The sequence below is a fragment of the Chiloscyllium punctatum genome, chromosome 37, assembly GCF_047496795.1.
Source record: "Chiloscyllium punctatum isolate Juve2018m chromosome 37, sChiPun1.3, whole genome shotgun sequence".
NCBI lineage: Eukaryota > Metazoa > Chordata > Chondrichthyes > Orectolobiformes > Hemiscylliidae > Chiloscyllium > Chiloscyllium punctatum.
In genome coordinates this window covers 44172115-44185587 of record NC_092775.1, presented here as the reverse complement: position 1 = coordinate 44185587, position 13473 = coordinate 44172115, and the positions used below count along the sequence as shown (strand labels likewise).

Genomic DNA, 13473 nt, shown 5'->3' with positions numbered 1-13473 from the left:
AGAGAAACAAAGAAAAACAGAATGTGCTGGAGAAGCTCAGCAGGTCTGGCAGCAACTGTGGAGAGAAAAACGCAGCTAACATTTTGAGTTCAGTAACTCTTTATCAGAACTGAAAGCAGTTGGGAAATTGTGATATTTATGTTGGTTGGGAGGGGTTTGGATTGAGACAGCTTGATCAAAGACAGTGCCTAGAGAGTGTGAATAAAAGTGAAGCAGACAAAGGAATTGTTGATAGGAGCCCAGGGAAGAAATAATATTGGAGACTGTGAGTACTTGAAAATGGGCTGGCTGTGCTGTCAGCAACCCATACCAGACAGGACCTGGGGCAGAGAGGTGATTAACAGGTATGGAGGCAGGTGGGCAAGCTCTGAAATTGTTAAACTCAATACGAAGGCTGTAAGGTGTCAAATGGACCCTGTTCAAAGTATCAAAAACTGGAAGATCATAAATTATAGAACTGAGGAAGCAAATCAGCCTCATCTTATATTGAGTGGAAGAGTTCTTTTGGTAGCATCCCTTCCTCTGAGCCATTAGGTCATTCTCAAGTCCCACTTGTTCCAGAGATGTATAGTATCTATAGTGAGTGGAACTGTAAGAATCCCAATACATATTCTGACCAGTGAAGGTAGGTTTGCGGTAAACAGTAACAAAGGATCCCTGGACAATTTCTCAACTTGGACAGTTTGGAAAGGGAGTTCATCTGACTGGTCCATGTCAAACATGAATTTTACATATTGATAGAGCCCATTAAACACGTAAAGAAATTCTTACATGCAGCTGCAAATTGAAATTTAGCAAGCAGACATACCAGAAAAATGTAAAGGGTAGACAATTAGGTGTCCTTAAAGGCAAGTTTCTCTTGGAATTCAAAAAAGAAAATTATGATTTCTGGGTCAACTAAGCATCCCAAGGCCATATTTGGGCATGGTGCTGTTGAAACTGAACTCAACAGCTGAGCTTCTGATTTCAGTGCATACTGATTCACACAATAGTAAAGGGACTAGATTACCATCATACAAGTGCTGCAGTGCAAGTGTCTACAGTTTCTTTGACTGGTACACTGGTAAGCTGGCTAGCAATGTAAAATGAGCACAAGGACATTGCATTGTTGTTGATATCAAAGTCCTCCAATATCTTTGCAAATATGAAAGAATCCTTCATCATGTAGCTGGACACCTTGCTCAAAATTAGTTGTAGCAAGTCATTTGACCACTTGGCCGGTTCATGGTGTGTAGAGCCGGTCACAGTTTCTAACAATACACGTGAACAACATTTGCTGGTTAATCCTAAATATGAGACAAATTATGCTGACAGCCAAATTAGGATTGTCACCTGGTTGATAGTGTGACACACTTTTGTGCTGTATTTGTATTCTAACATTATATCCCAGCTTCAACAAAAAATGTTTAAAAATCATTATGTTTCAGTTCTAAGTATACCATAACTTTACAAAAAGGCTGAAAAGCAACATATCAGTAAAAGATAAATTCAGGATTGCTGATCAAGAAGAACTTTAAGTAATAATTGAACAATAGTAGATATGGTCTTGTTTTGAGGATTACAAAGATAATTTTTTTGCCATCATTCAGAATTATGAGTGATGTGATGGGATAAGATCGGAAAGATGAGCCAGATCAAGTAAACAGATTTCCTAATCCTTGCTGCCTTTAATCTTTTAAACTAACAATAGGTTTTTTAATCTGGGAGGAATTTACTGCCCTTTCCTGAGGCAAAGTTGGAGGCAAAGACAATTAATTCAGCAGGAAGATGCCAAAGTGAGACACTGCTGCCTTTCCCCCAATGCCCAATTAATCTGGAATAGGAAGGCTCATGAATTACTGCCAATTGAGGCCCTAAGAAAGTTATGCCCACTTAAGAGCCTCAAACCAGTGTGGTTGGTATTCAAAAGTAATTAAAGAGGCAGTCGTCATGCATATTGCCAAAAAAAAGAGAACCCTGGATCAATCTCTTCTAGGCTCTAAAAACTGTTCGATTGTTCAAAGGCACGTGGTGTGTGATTGACTTGATGTCAATGCTCTGAGCCACCACACTCACATCTGTGGCCTGGGTCTCTTGTCAATTTCCAGTCTCTGGAAGGTGCATACCAGCAGCTGCAATACTTTCCAGTGGCATTACCTGCAATGGATAGCTGCCAGCTTCAGCAGATGCTAGTGAAAGTGGGCTGTCAAGTCAACCTGCTATTGTCCATTTAAGGCAGGTAAGAGCGGAAGTCTTCCCCAAAACAAACATTGTCAAGCTCTTGATGGCTCTCCACCTGCTGGGAAAGATAGCAATTGCTAGCAGTAAACATCACTCTGAGTAGTTGGAGTACATTGAGATAACTTCATTAAAGGTGAAGAAAGCATTGTGTACCTAAAATGGAGCAATTACTCTTAAGAAATGTAGTAATAAATAAAAAGGTAATAAACATGCTAAATCTCATGGGTCACACTGGTCCAAATTGAGTGATGCAAACTATGCACATTTAATGAGTGCAGAACATAAAGAGTACATTTGCTGGAAATGGATTGACTATGACAAAATAGATATTCAGTTTATTCTGGGCTGTTAAGGACATTCTGAATCAGAACATTTCTAGCCTTAGGACATTTCAAATATCATTTTAGAATTTCCCAGCTATTCATCTTCTGTTGATTAGAGTAATGTGAATAATAAGCCTTTTCACTTGCTTCCTCTGGCACAGTTCAATCTCTGGTATTTATTTGAGGAGAATGACCCACCTCCTTGTCAGGAAATATAATTCAACTCCCACTGGTCTGTGTTCTTTGATAATCAAGGCTGAGAACATTTCCTTAGCAACTGACAGCATAGTTACTAGAGCCATTTTAATACAATGATAATAATGGAGAACTACACCATATTAGGTACATTTCTTTGCATTTTTTTTAAGCAGAAGATTCTTAGATGGATTTTCTATGTTGTAGCATTTTGTAAAATCGGAGCGCTGTTGGAGGAATTAGCATGTGTTTCCCAGTCATACATAGACAACATTGTTGGCATGGCAACAACATATAGTAATTGAGGAAATGAGCTGATGCTGCACAAAAGAATAATTGAACATTTGACATGTAATCTTTTACTTAATGTCAATTTTGGCTATTTTAATTACACATATACATTTAGCTTTAAACTATACCTTCAAAATGTAAGGTAAATTGATAGATAAAATCCATTTGTGACAAATAATACAGGAACAGAAATTTTAAAAACCAGGATAAAGGGCAACTGTAGCAGCCACTCATAAGAATACTCAACAAGTATTGCTACCTTCTTAAAAGGGAGTACCTGAATCACTCTTTCTTACTCAGTATCATCCAAACGCACTAATGAGAAATGTCAAATTACTTGAATTCTCAATTTTAGCAGCTAACATAAAAGGGAATTCAAATATTGTTTTATAGACATAAAAACGTGGTAAGAGGAGAGATTGGATGAAAAAGGCTATCTATGCACAAAATCAGAGGGAAAGATTGAGAATATTTTATTAAGAAAGAAAATGCTGCCAAAATTTATAGTTAAAGTGGAAGGATTGAGGTAGGAATATAAAGGCTACCTGCACTTAAAATTTTGAGGTACTAGGACTAGACAGGATGTATCCAAAAATGCAGATGGAATTAAAGAGGTACTGGTACCTTCCATCTGGAGAACTGCAAACTGTGCAATGTCTTACACAATAAGTCAGTTCAACCGTGACGACAGGGAAAAATGCAGAAACAATAATCCAAGGCAAAATTATCTGTTAAACAGCCAGACGAAACAGCACAGGTTTGTTAACAATTAGTGTTTAAGTAATCTGAGGAGATCAGTGGATTAATGAGGATAATGTTGTTGTTGTCATGTACATGAACTTTCAAAAGATGTTGATAAAGTACTCCACAATGCACGTGCAAATGATGCTGCCATTCAGAATAAAAGGGATAGTGGCAGCATAGATACTAGGTTGGCAGAGTGACAGGAAAGTGGTGGATGGCTCTTTTTCAGACTATAGGAAGGTAGACTATGGGGTTCCCTAAAGCTTGGTACTAGGAGGCAGATTCATTAGATTATTTACAGTGTGGAAACAGGCCCTTCGGCCCAACAAGTCCACACCGACCCTCCGAAGAGTAACCCACACAGACCCGTTCCCCCTGACTAATGCACCTAATACAATGGACAATTTAGCATTGCCAGTTCACCTGATCGCTTTTCTTGGACTATATATTTATAAGCTAGACTTGGATATACAGAGCACAACTTCAAAGTTTGCACCAGAGCCAAACCTGGAAGTATTGTGAATTGCAGGAAAAATATTGGTAGATTTCAAAAGGCTATAGATCAGCTAATGCAACAACACCAAGCAGATGAATTTCAATGCAGAAAGATGCAGGTGATAATTTTAGGGAGGAAGCATTGGGAAAGGCAACATAAAGAATACAAGTCCAAAATGGTTACAGGAAGAGATGGCATATGTGCACAAATCTTTAAAGATGGCAGGGCATGTTGAGAAAGTGTTTGAAAAGACTGGACTAACACTGGCTTGATCTTCAAAGTATTTTGTCCAATTCTTGGCACTGCCACCTGATCAGGGCTCTGCAGGCTTGAGAGCGAGCAAGCGAGCGAGCACAGAAAACATTTATGAAAATGGTTTCAGGTATGAGTTTTCAGTTGTGACATTAAGTTCAAGAAGCAAGAGTGTTCTCTTTATTGACAGTTGAGATTTGATAGAAATGTTCAAGATCATAAAGGATCCAGACAGGTTAGCTAAAACTACTGCTTCCATTAGCAGAAGGGTTAATGGAGAACCAGAGGACTAATTTAAGATGGTTGGCAATTAAAAATGAGTGGCACGAGGAAGTACTTATTCAATTAGCGAGTGGTTGGGATCTGGGATGCACAACCTTAAAAGTGTGACGGAGGCAGATTCATTGTGGTTTTCAAAAGATAGTTGCTTAAGTATCTGAAGAGAAACATATGCTGGGCTATGCAGAAAAGGACAAGAGAATTATTATTGCAGAGAGTTGGCAAGGACATGACAGGACAAGTGGCCTTGATCTGTGCTGGAGCCATTCAATGATTCTAAAAACAGTTCTTGTCCAACTTGCAAGCCCATAAAGTTCAAAGAAATTCACACATTAAGAAAGATTACAACAATTTTAAGAGGCTTAAGTTATGTCGGCCAAATCGCAGGTCAGATGTAAAATTACTGAAACGAACAACATAAAACCAAGCAATTTGATGCATCAAGTCTGCATTTTGCTTATTTCAACAATTACCGAATCACATTTCCAAAAAAAATCAAGTCAATTATGCGCAACCTCCATTAACAAAGTTATGCTGAATCTTCTTGATTAATTCTAGTCTCAGATTCATCCTGTCCTTCAGAATTGCTTCCAATAATTGCCCCACATTGAAATTAGTCCATCAGCACTCCCTTACCACCAGATGCCGAGAGGAAGAACACCTCGTCTTCTGCCTCAGGACCTTCCAATCCCATGGCATCAATGTGGACTTCACCAGTTTCCTCATTTCCACCCTTTTTCCAGTTCCAACCTTCCAGCTCAGCACCACCTTAATGATCTATCCACTGCATCCTCCCCGCCAACCTATCACCATTACCCCACCTCCATCCACCTATTGCACTCTTAGCCAACTTCCCCCAGCCCCACCCCTCCCTCCCATTTCTCTCTCCACCCCAGAGGTTGCCAGCCTCATTCCTGATGAAGGATTTTTGCCCGCAACATTGATTTTCCTGCTCCTTGGATGCTGCTTGATCTGCTGTGCTTTTCCAGCACCACTCTCTCAATTCTGATCTCCAGTATCTGCAGTCCTCACTTCCACCCTCTAATTTCTTGGCTTATACTTTCCTGTCTTCTTGAATAATAGTACCATATTGGTTGTCCTCTGGCACCTCTCCTGTGGCCAGCAAGGAATTAAAAATTATTGTCAGCATCCTTGTTATTTCCTCCCTTGTCTCATTCAACAGCCTGATAGACGAGAGATTTTGGGTGATCTAACTATATCAGTCCTTCTCTTTGATTTCTATCACTACATGGTCCTTCTCACGTGTGAACAATGGCACAAAATATTAAGTTAGTCCCTTACCTACATCCTCCAGCTCCACACAAGTCACCATTATGGACATGAATTGGACCCACTCTTTCGCTAGTTATCCTTTTACCCTTAGTGTACTTGAAAAATAACTTAGGATTTTTCTTTACCTGCCATTATTCTTTCACGCCCCCTCTATGCTCTCCTTCCTTTTTAAGTTTCCTCTTGTACAATCGGTGCTCCGCTGAAGCTTTTGCTGTTTTCAGCCCTCCGTATACGCTAACCTTCCTTTTTGCTCCTCTCTCTATCCAATCCTATATATCACCATATCCAGGGTTCACTATCTTGATTGGTACATGCTCACCCTTGTAGTCTCCTTATTTCCTTCCTGAATGTATCCCATTGCTCTGAGACACATCTACCTAAAAGTATCTGGTCGCAGTCCACTCTGGCCAAATCATATCCAATTTTATTAAAATTGGTGAGCGCCCAATTTAGAACTTTTATTTCAGGCCCATCCTTATCCTTTTCTGTAACAATTTTAATCTAACAAAGCAATTGCTGCTCTCTCGCTAATACTTCAAACATATGCTCAGCTTCATTATGTAAAATTAAATCCAAACTACCCCCTTTTTTTGTAGGGCCTTCTATGCCCTGCCTTACAAAGTTATTCTGGATGCATTTTGAGAATTCCATTTCCTCTAAACCTGGGGAAGTTGAAATCCCCTATCACTATCCTATTTCTCTTAAGTTTTTGAAATTTGGCCACATATTTTCCCTTGGATTTCTTGTAGGCCATTAGCGAGCACATGGTGGATTCCTTACAGTGAGATTATTTGTTCTTGGATTTTAAGATCTACGTAAATGGCTTCATTTGAAGAACCTTCTAAGATGCGATTTCTCCTAACAGCTGTAATTGATTCCAACAGTCAATATTGTGACACCCCCTACATACTTTTCCATGTCTTGCCTGAAGACTCTACTTCCCAGAATACTGAGCCACCAAACCTGCCCCTCACTCAACCATGTCTCAGGGATAGCAATTACATTATAAGGCCATGTTTTAATTTATGCTCTCCATTCACTTACCTTGTTTGTCAAGACTCCTTGAATTAAAATAATTATCTGGCCTTGCCAAGCTGTGTTATGCCTTAACTGGCGTACAATTTGTCTTCTTGACTCATTGCTATCTCTCAACGTTGGCTGTTCATTTCCCTGTACTGAATCTTCTCTCTGGATTCCAATGGCTTGAAAATTAGTTTAAACCCTCCTCAACAGCAATAGCAAATGCCCCTGCAAAGATGCTGGTCCCATCATCCTTCAGATGCAAACTGTCTGCCTTTTAAATGCCTCATCTGTTAAAAAGTCTCAGTGTCCCAGAAATCTAAAGCTCTCTGTCCTGCACCATTTTTTCAGAAACATTTATTCAGACTAAACTCCCACTTATATACTCAGCAGTATGTAAGTGCTAGTGATCCAGAGATTACTACCTTTTGGGATCTTTGAGGAATGCAAGGTACAGAGGTGTAAGGGTTAAGGAAGGAGTATCTTGAGTATAGGGCCAGGTGACTGAAGGAACAGCCAGTAATGATGACATGATTAATAAGGATTCTCAACAGGCCAGAATTAGATGAGCATGTATTCTCAAGGGTTGTGGAAAGCTTGTGACATGGCAGTAGTATGTGGGCCAGATGTTCTAGGTTCAGCACCCACATGTATCTGAACAAGTTGGTTTAAAATATCTACAGTTGTGAGCTTGGGAGACTATTGAACAGGAGAGATTTTCTGTTGACCAGAAACAGACTGATGCTATGAGTAGCCAGTCACAGGCTTGACAGGGGACTGAAGTCACTGAACAGTGGTGCAAATGGGCAATTCAAAGTTAGCTTAAAGATTGCAAAAGAGACAAAATTGCATTTTACAGCATGCAGTGTAGTCGAGTGCAGAAGAATATTCTTGATATCCAGTATTACGAAGTCAGTTTTGAGATGAGATTTAAACTTTTTCCAGATCTTTTCATGAAGCTCAGATCACAGAGAAGCAGAGCAATATGAATTATTCAAGCATGGCCAGTACAGAAATTTGGTCTTGAGAAGTCCATAAATTCAAAGTCCAATGGAAGAAAAAAATCCAGGTATAGGTCTTTTCCAAATCTTGACCAGATTTTTCCAAATTGGAGGATTACATTTTAATTTAGACACTATTTACTGAGCAATTAACTTGAAGTTTGGGCTAAAAGACGTCCAACTATTAGCTAAGGAGAAATAGGATTTGTGGGAGAAAGTTCAAGCGATAACAGTAGATAGCCATGGATAGACATGCACAGTATGGAGACATTTAGCCAGCTGACTACACAACAGCCATGTTGGATCAAGTCTTGGTCAAGGTTAGACAGGAAGCTTTAGGGAAAGTTTCCCAAGTGGGCCTATTTTTATGTTCCCTTTGCTTGGTCTTTTCTAAAAAGTAGCAGTAACTCAGAACATAATTAACACAATTTTACTGTTAAAAGATAATTACATTGATGACTAACAGCTTAGTTGAATTGTTACGTAAGTTTATGGTTTAGTAGCATTGAATTAATTTTCTTTTGTAGAATGACAGTAAAAACAAATATAAATTACAAAATGGAAGCATAACTGTTCAGTTATACAGCACAAATGTTCAGAAATTAAGTAATAGACTGAATTATTCCAGTTTCCACTTTCATGGCATAAGTAGGCAGTCATGTTACATCATAGAAACAGACCATTCAGTTCATGAAATTCATGCTAGCAACTTCCTACCCAAGAGTGCACACCCTATACTGAAAGCAAAAAAAAAATTTGGTAGAGGCTGTTGGTGAAATCTCCAAGAGAAAAATCTGAATTTTGTACTGTCCACTCAAAATTACATTGTAAGAGGGAAGAATGAGAAGGGCAGGTGAAGGGACAGCAGACGATCAGGAAAAAAAACACAAAATTCAGAAAGCTTTAATAACCAATGTTTAATTGTGAGCATTCTAGTGATAGAAAGGGAAATGTACAATTATATCCTTGCATACATGGAACAGCAGAACAACCCCCACACCATTTGCTTGAAACTAGAAATGGCCAGATAATTACTCAAATGCATCAAAACACTCTACACTAAAACCTACACTGTCATTCCATTAAAACTCAAAATTTCACATTTATATCCCTTATCGCCCACTGGATATTAACTCTAACCTGTAATCAGAATTTTGGTTTTAATATTTTAAAAATTCAGCTTGCTTCAGTCACTAACAAATGTACTAAATATACATGTTTAAAGCAGCTGGACGTACAACAGAAGCAGAAGTCATCCCTGTCCAAATAAGCTCTCCTGAAATAACATCTGTTGTGGTAAATAGTCATTCTATACAAGCTTAAATAGTACTGAAATTCTATCCACTTGCATCCCAGAGTTGGCCCATACATATAAAAGTGGCATTAAAGCAAAGTAAGGCTATTATGATATGAATCTGAGTTAATAGTAGTGTGCCAAGTGTTGAAATGGAGGTTTTAAAAGGTAGCCAGAGCTAGTTTTCAAATGGCGACAATCGCTTTATAAAGAGAATTTGATGCTGTTTCAAATTTGCTAGAAGAATTCTGACAGCCACATTTGTGTTCAAGTTTTACATATTACAAAATGGTTATCAGACTTCTAGGAGATCAGTTGTAATGCACTTTTCATTAAATGGGTTTCAAATAATGATATGCACATTAACATGATGACTGCAGTTGCATTAAATTCAATTTGTGTAGATTTGGGATTCAGTGAGTCAGGTATGAAGAGAACAGCTCTTTTCAGAAAGGTGCATTGTCCTGTGAAAGTTTTTCCTCTGTAGTTGGGCTTGAAGCAGTAGGAGTATGATAGCCATCTTTGCTGTTATTTTCATTCCCAATGACTTTAGCCTGAAAAAGAGTCAGAAAACAAATGTTGTGTCAATATCAGATGCAACATTTGACAAAATGTTTTGAAACAAGTGTGCTAGAAGTTGCCAATAAATTTCAAACTTTTATTCACATAGGGCTCATAACGTCTCCAAAGTGGTTCACAACCAATTATTCCTTGATATAGAAGATGGCAATGTAGATCAAAACCACTAGGTTCCACAAACTGCAATAATGAAAGGCAAGTAAATCTGTCCTCACGGAGAAGTGATAGAATTCTGAATATGTAGGACATTCTGAACATGTAGGATAAATACATTCTGAATATCCTACAAGCTCAGTGTAAAATATTATACTCAAACTTGAAGTAAATAAGAGAAAAGCAATTTCTACAAGTCCTGTAGGGAAAGTTTACTCGGGTAAATACAAAAAGAAAGAAGTTATTTTCTCCAATTAATCAAAAGAAAAAAGGTAGTCAGCAATTTGCCCCCTCTGCAAGCTGAGAAATTCAACAGCTTTCATCTCAAAATGTTCAAAAAAATATGAATGGCATTATAAAACTCAAAATATGCACTGACATTAGTAACCCTAAATTGATGAAAGAGTTATATCAAATGCAAAATGTCAAATGTTTCTCTTTCCACAGATGCTACCATACACACAGAGCTTCTCCAGCATTTAATGACTATACTGGAAAAGTGGGAGAACAGTCTAGGAGCTCCATTAATTGGTTCCATATAAAATAATCAGTACATAAATTAACAAGCAGCATGGATTTAGAAGGACAAAGATTCTCCCCAACAATCACCTGGTATCAATCTAAAGCAGACTGTGAAAATCACTACAATATTGTTCAGGCAAAAATAAAGTTTCATAAAAAAGTAGCTGAACTAGTTGTTCTTCATAATTTTGATTTCACCTTAGCAATGGAAATGGAGGTAAACCAGAGACTATGTCCAATCAATGCTGAACAACAGTCAAAGTCAACTGAATGTCGAACTACATAGTAAGACAAAAATAAAAGTCACAGAAAGTTTGACTAGATGACATGGAATATTACATACAAGCTTTGGCTGCCAAGTTAGAGACAGACATTAGAGTCGGACATGTAGCACTGATTTTAAATAAATGATGAAGCTAATCCTAAATATCAAATGTCTTGAATCAAAGAAAAATTGTTAAAATACTGGCAAATTTGGCATATTACTTTAAATGATGCAACAGGAGGATAAGGAAATGTAGTTCAAACTGGCAACACATTTTTAGGGTCGATGACAAACTTTTCCACACAGATGAGTCAATAGTGTAATGAATGTGAAAACAGTTTGGTGCTGAAATAAGTAGATAAATTCTCTAAATCTGTATTCTCTAGAGTTTCAAAGAATAATGGGTTATTTAATTGAAACTTACAAAATTCTGACATGACACGGTGGATGTAGATATTTTTGCTGGCTGATTAATCTAAATCAAGGGACATGATCACAAGACAAAGGATGGGCCATTTAAGAGTAAGATAAAGAGGAATTTCTTCATTTTGAGAGTGGTGAATCTTTGCATTTCTACAGCTCTCTGGAGGTAGACAGCATCAGTCACTTTGCATGCTCAAGACAGAAATCGACATTTTTGGAGACTAACGACATCAGTAGAATAATACACGAAAATGGCATTGAAATTGATGATCAGACATGATCTAAATGGAATGGTGGAGCAGACTCGATGGGCTGAGTGGCCTACACCTGTTCCCATGTTCCTACTGTGACGATGCCGCTCCTTTAACAAGGTTATGCTGTCCTTGTCTTTTTGTCTCCAGACCCCATAAAAGAGGTCGCAAAAGCATCCATTTAGAAAAGTCTGACTTACGATGAGTTTTAGGGTCAGTTTAATAATGTAGTGTCAGATAGCCTGCAGTCTTTTGCCTAAGTTTTTAGAAAGAGCACTGTGCAGTGAAAGGAGAGTGGCCAGTTCTCCAGCTACACTTTTCTCTGGTTTGATTTGACTTGTGGCAGTTTGGCTATTCACTACAAGCAGTCAGGGAGTTGTAAAAGTTGCAAGCCCGTGCTAATCCTCCTTTTTGACATCTCTCCTGTTAAAGGCCCTGTGTTTGATTTTTCCTCTTGTGCCAATGGGTGTTTCTGGGGACTGTTGCAAGTATTGAGAATAGCATCATTACGTTGGGATGATCTAGAGTCACAGCCATAGAGATGTACAGCATGGAAACAGACCCTTCAGTCCAACCTGTCCATGGTGACTAAATATCCCAACCCAATCTAGTTCCACCTGCCAGCACCCGGCCCATATCCCTCCAAATCCTTCCTATTCATATACCCATCCAAATGCCTCTTAAATGTTGCAATTGTACCAGCCTCCATCACATCCTCTGGCAGCTCATTCCATATACGTACCACCCTCTACGTGAAAAAGTTGCCCCTTAGGTCTCTTTTACATCTTTCCCCTCTCACCCTAAACCTCTGCCCTCTAGTTCTGGATTCCCCGACCCCAAGGAAAATACTTCGTCTATTTATCCTATCCATGCCCTTCATAACTTTGTAAACCGCTATAAGGTCACCTGTCATCCTCCAACGCTCCAGGGAAAACAGCCCCAGCCTGCTCAGCTTCTCCCTATAGCTCAAATCCTCCAAGCCTGGCAACATCCTTGTCAATCTTTTCTGAATCCTTTCAAGTTTCACAACATCTTTCCAATAGGAAGGAGACCAGAATTGCACGCAATATTCCAACAGTGGCCTAACCAATGTCCTTACAGCAAAAACATGACCTCCCAACTCCCGTACTCAATAGTCTGACCGATAAAGGAAAGCATACCAAACACCTTCTTCATATTCCTATCTACCTGTGACTCCACTTTCAAGGAGCTATGAACCTGCACTGCAAGGTCTCTTTGTTCAGCAACACTCCCTAGGACCTGAGTGTATAAGTCCTGCTAAGATTTGCTTTCCCAAAATGCAGCACCTTGCATTGATCTGAATTAAACTCCGTCTGTTGGGTTTTCAGATAGGTTATGATTAGATTAGATTCCCTACAGTGTGGAAACAGGCCAATTGTCCCAAGTCCACACCAACCCTCTGAAGAGGGTCTCATCCAGACCCATTCCCCTACATTTTACCCCTGACTAACGCACCCAACACAATTTAGCATTGCCAATCTGATCTGCACATCTTTGGATCGCGGGAGGAAACCCACATAGACACGGAAGAATGTGCAAACTCCACATAGACAGTGGCCCGAGGCTGGAATCGAACCCGGGTCCCTGGTGCTATGAGGCAGCAGTGCTAATCACTGAGCCACCATGTTGCCCATTCAGTATTCTGTTCTCTTTTGTTTGTGTTTCATTCAGCAATCTTGTAAGTAAATTCTGTTTGGTTTATAACTAAGTGGTTTGACCAGCTGCATCCCTCCTAAAATATCCACGTTATACCTGCTGAAAACAAGTAGAAAAGTTAGGGTGATAGGCTCTGGCTACTTTCTTGAAACATTCCGAAGGGGTCTGTCCTGGTCCATTACACTATGGAGAGGA

The 13473-nt window shown here is 39.1% G+C and overlaps 1 protein-coding gene across 11 annotated transcripts in view; it reads right to left on the bottom strand.

The window, feature by feature from the left end:
• Nucleotides 1–9016: 9016 nt before the first annotated feature.
• The window catches only part of tpd52l2b (tpd52 like 2b), a 51640-nt gene continuing 47183 nt past the window's right edge, over nt 9017–13473 (bottom strand). For all 11 annotated transcript variants that reach the window (XM_072556707.1, XM_072556698.1, XM_072556708.1 and 8 more), the window contains one exon: nt 9017–9962. Coding sequence is in view for 8 of the 11 variants with exons in the window: in XM_072556698.1 (XP_072412799.1) it covers nt 9855–9962 (108 nt within the window). In the remaining 3 variants the exon portion in view is untranslated. The remainder of the gene's footprint in view (nt 9963–13473) is intronic.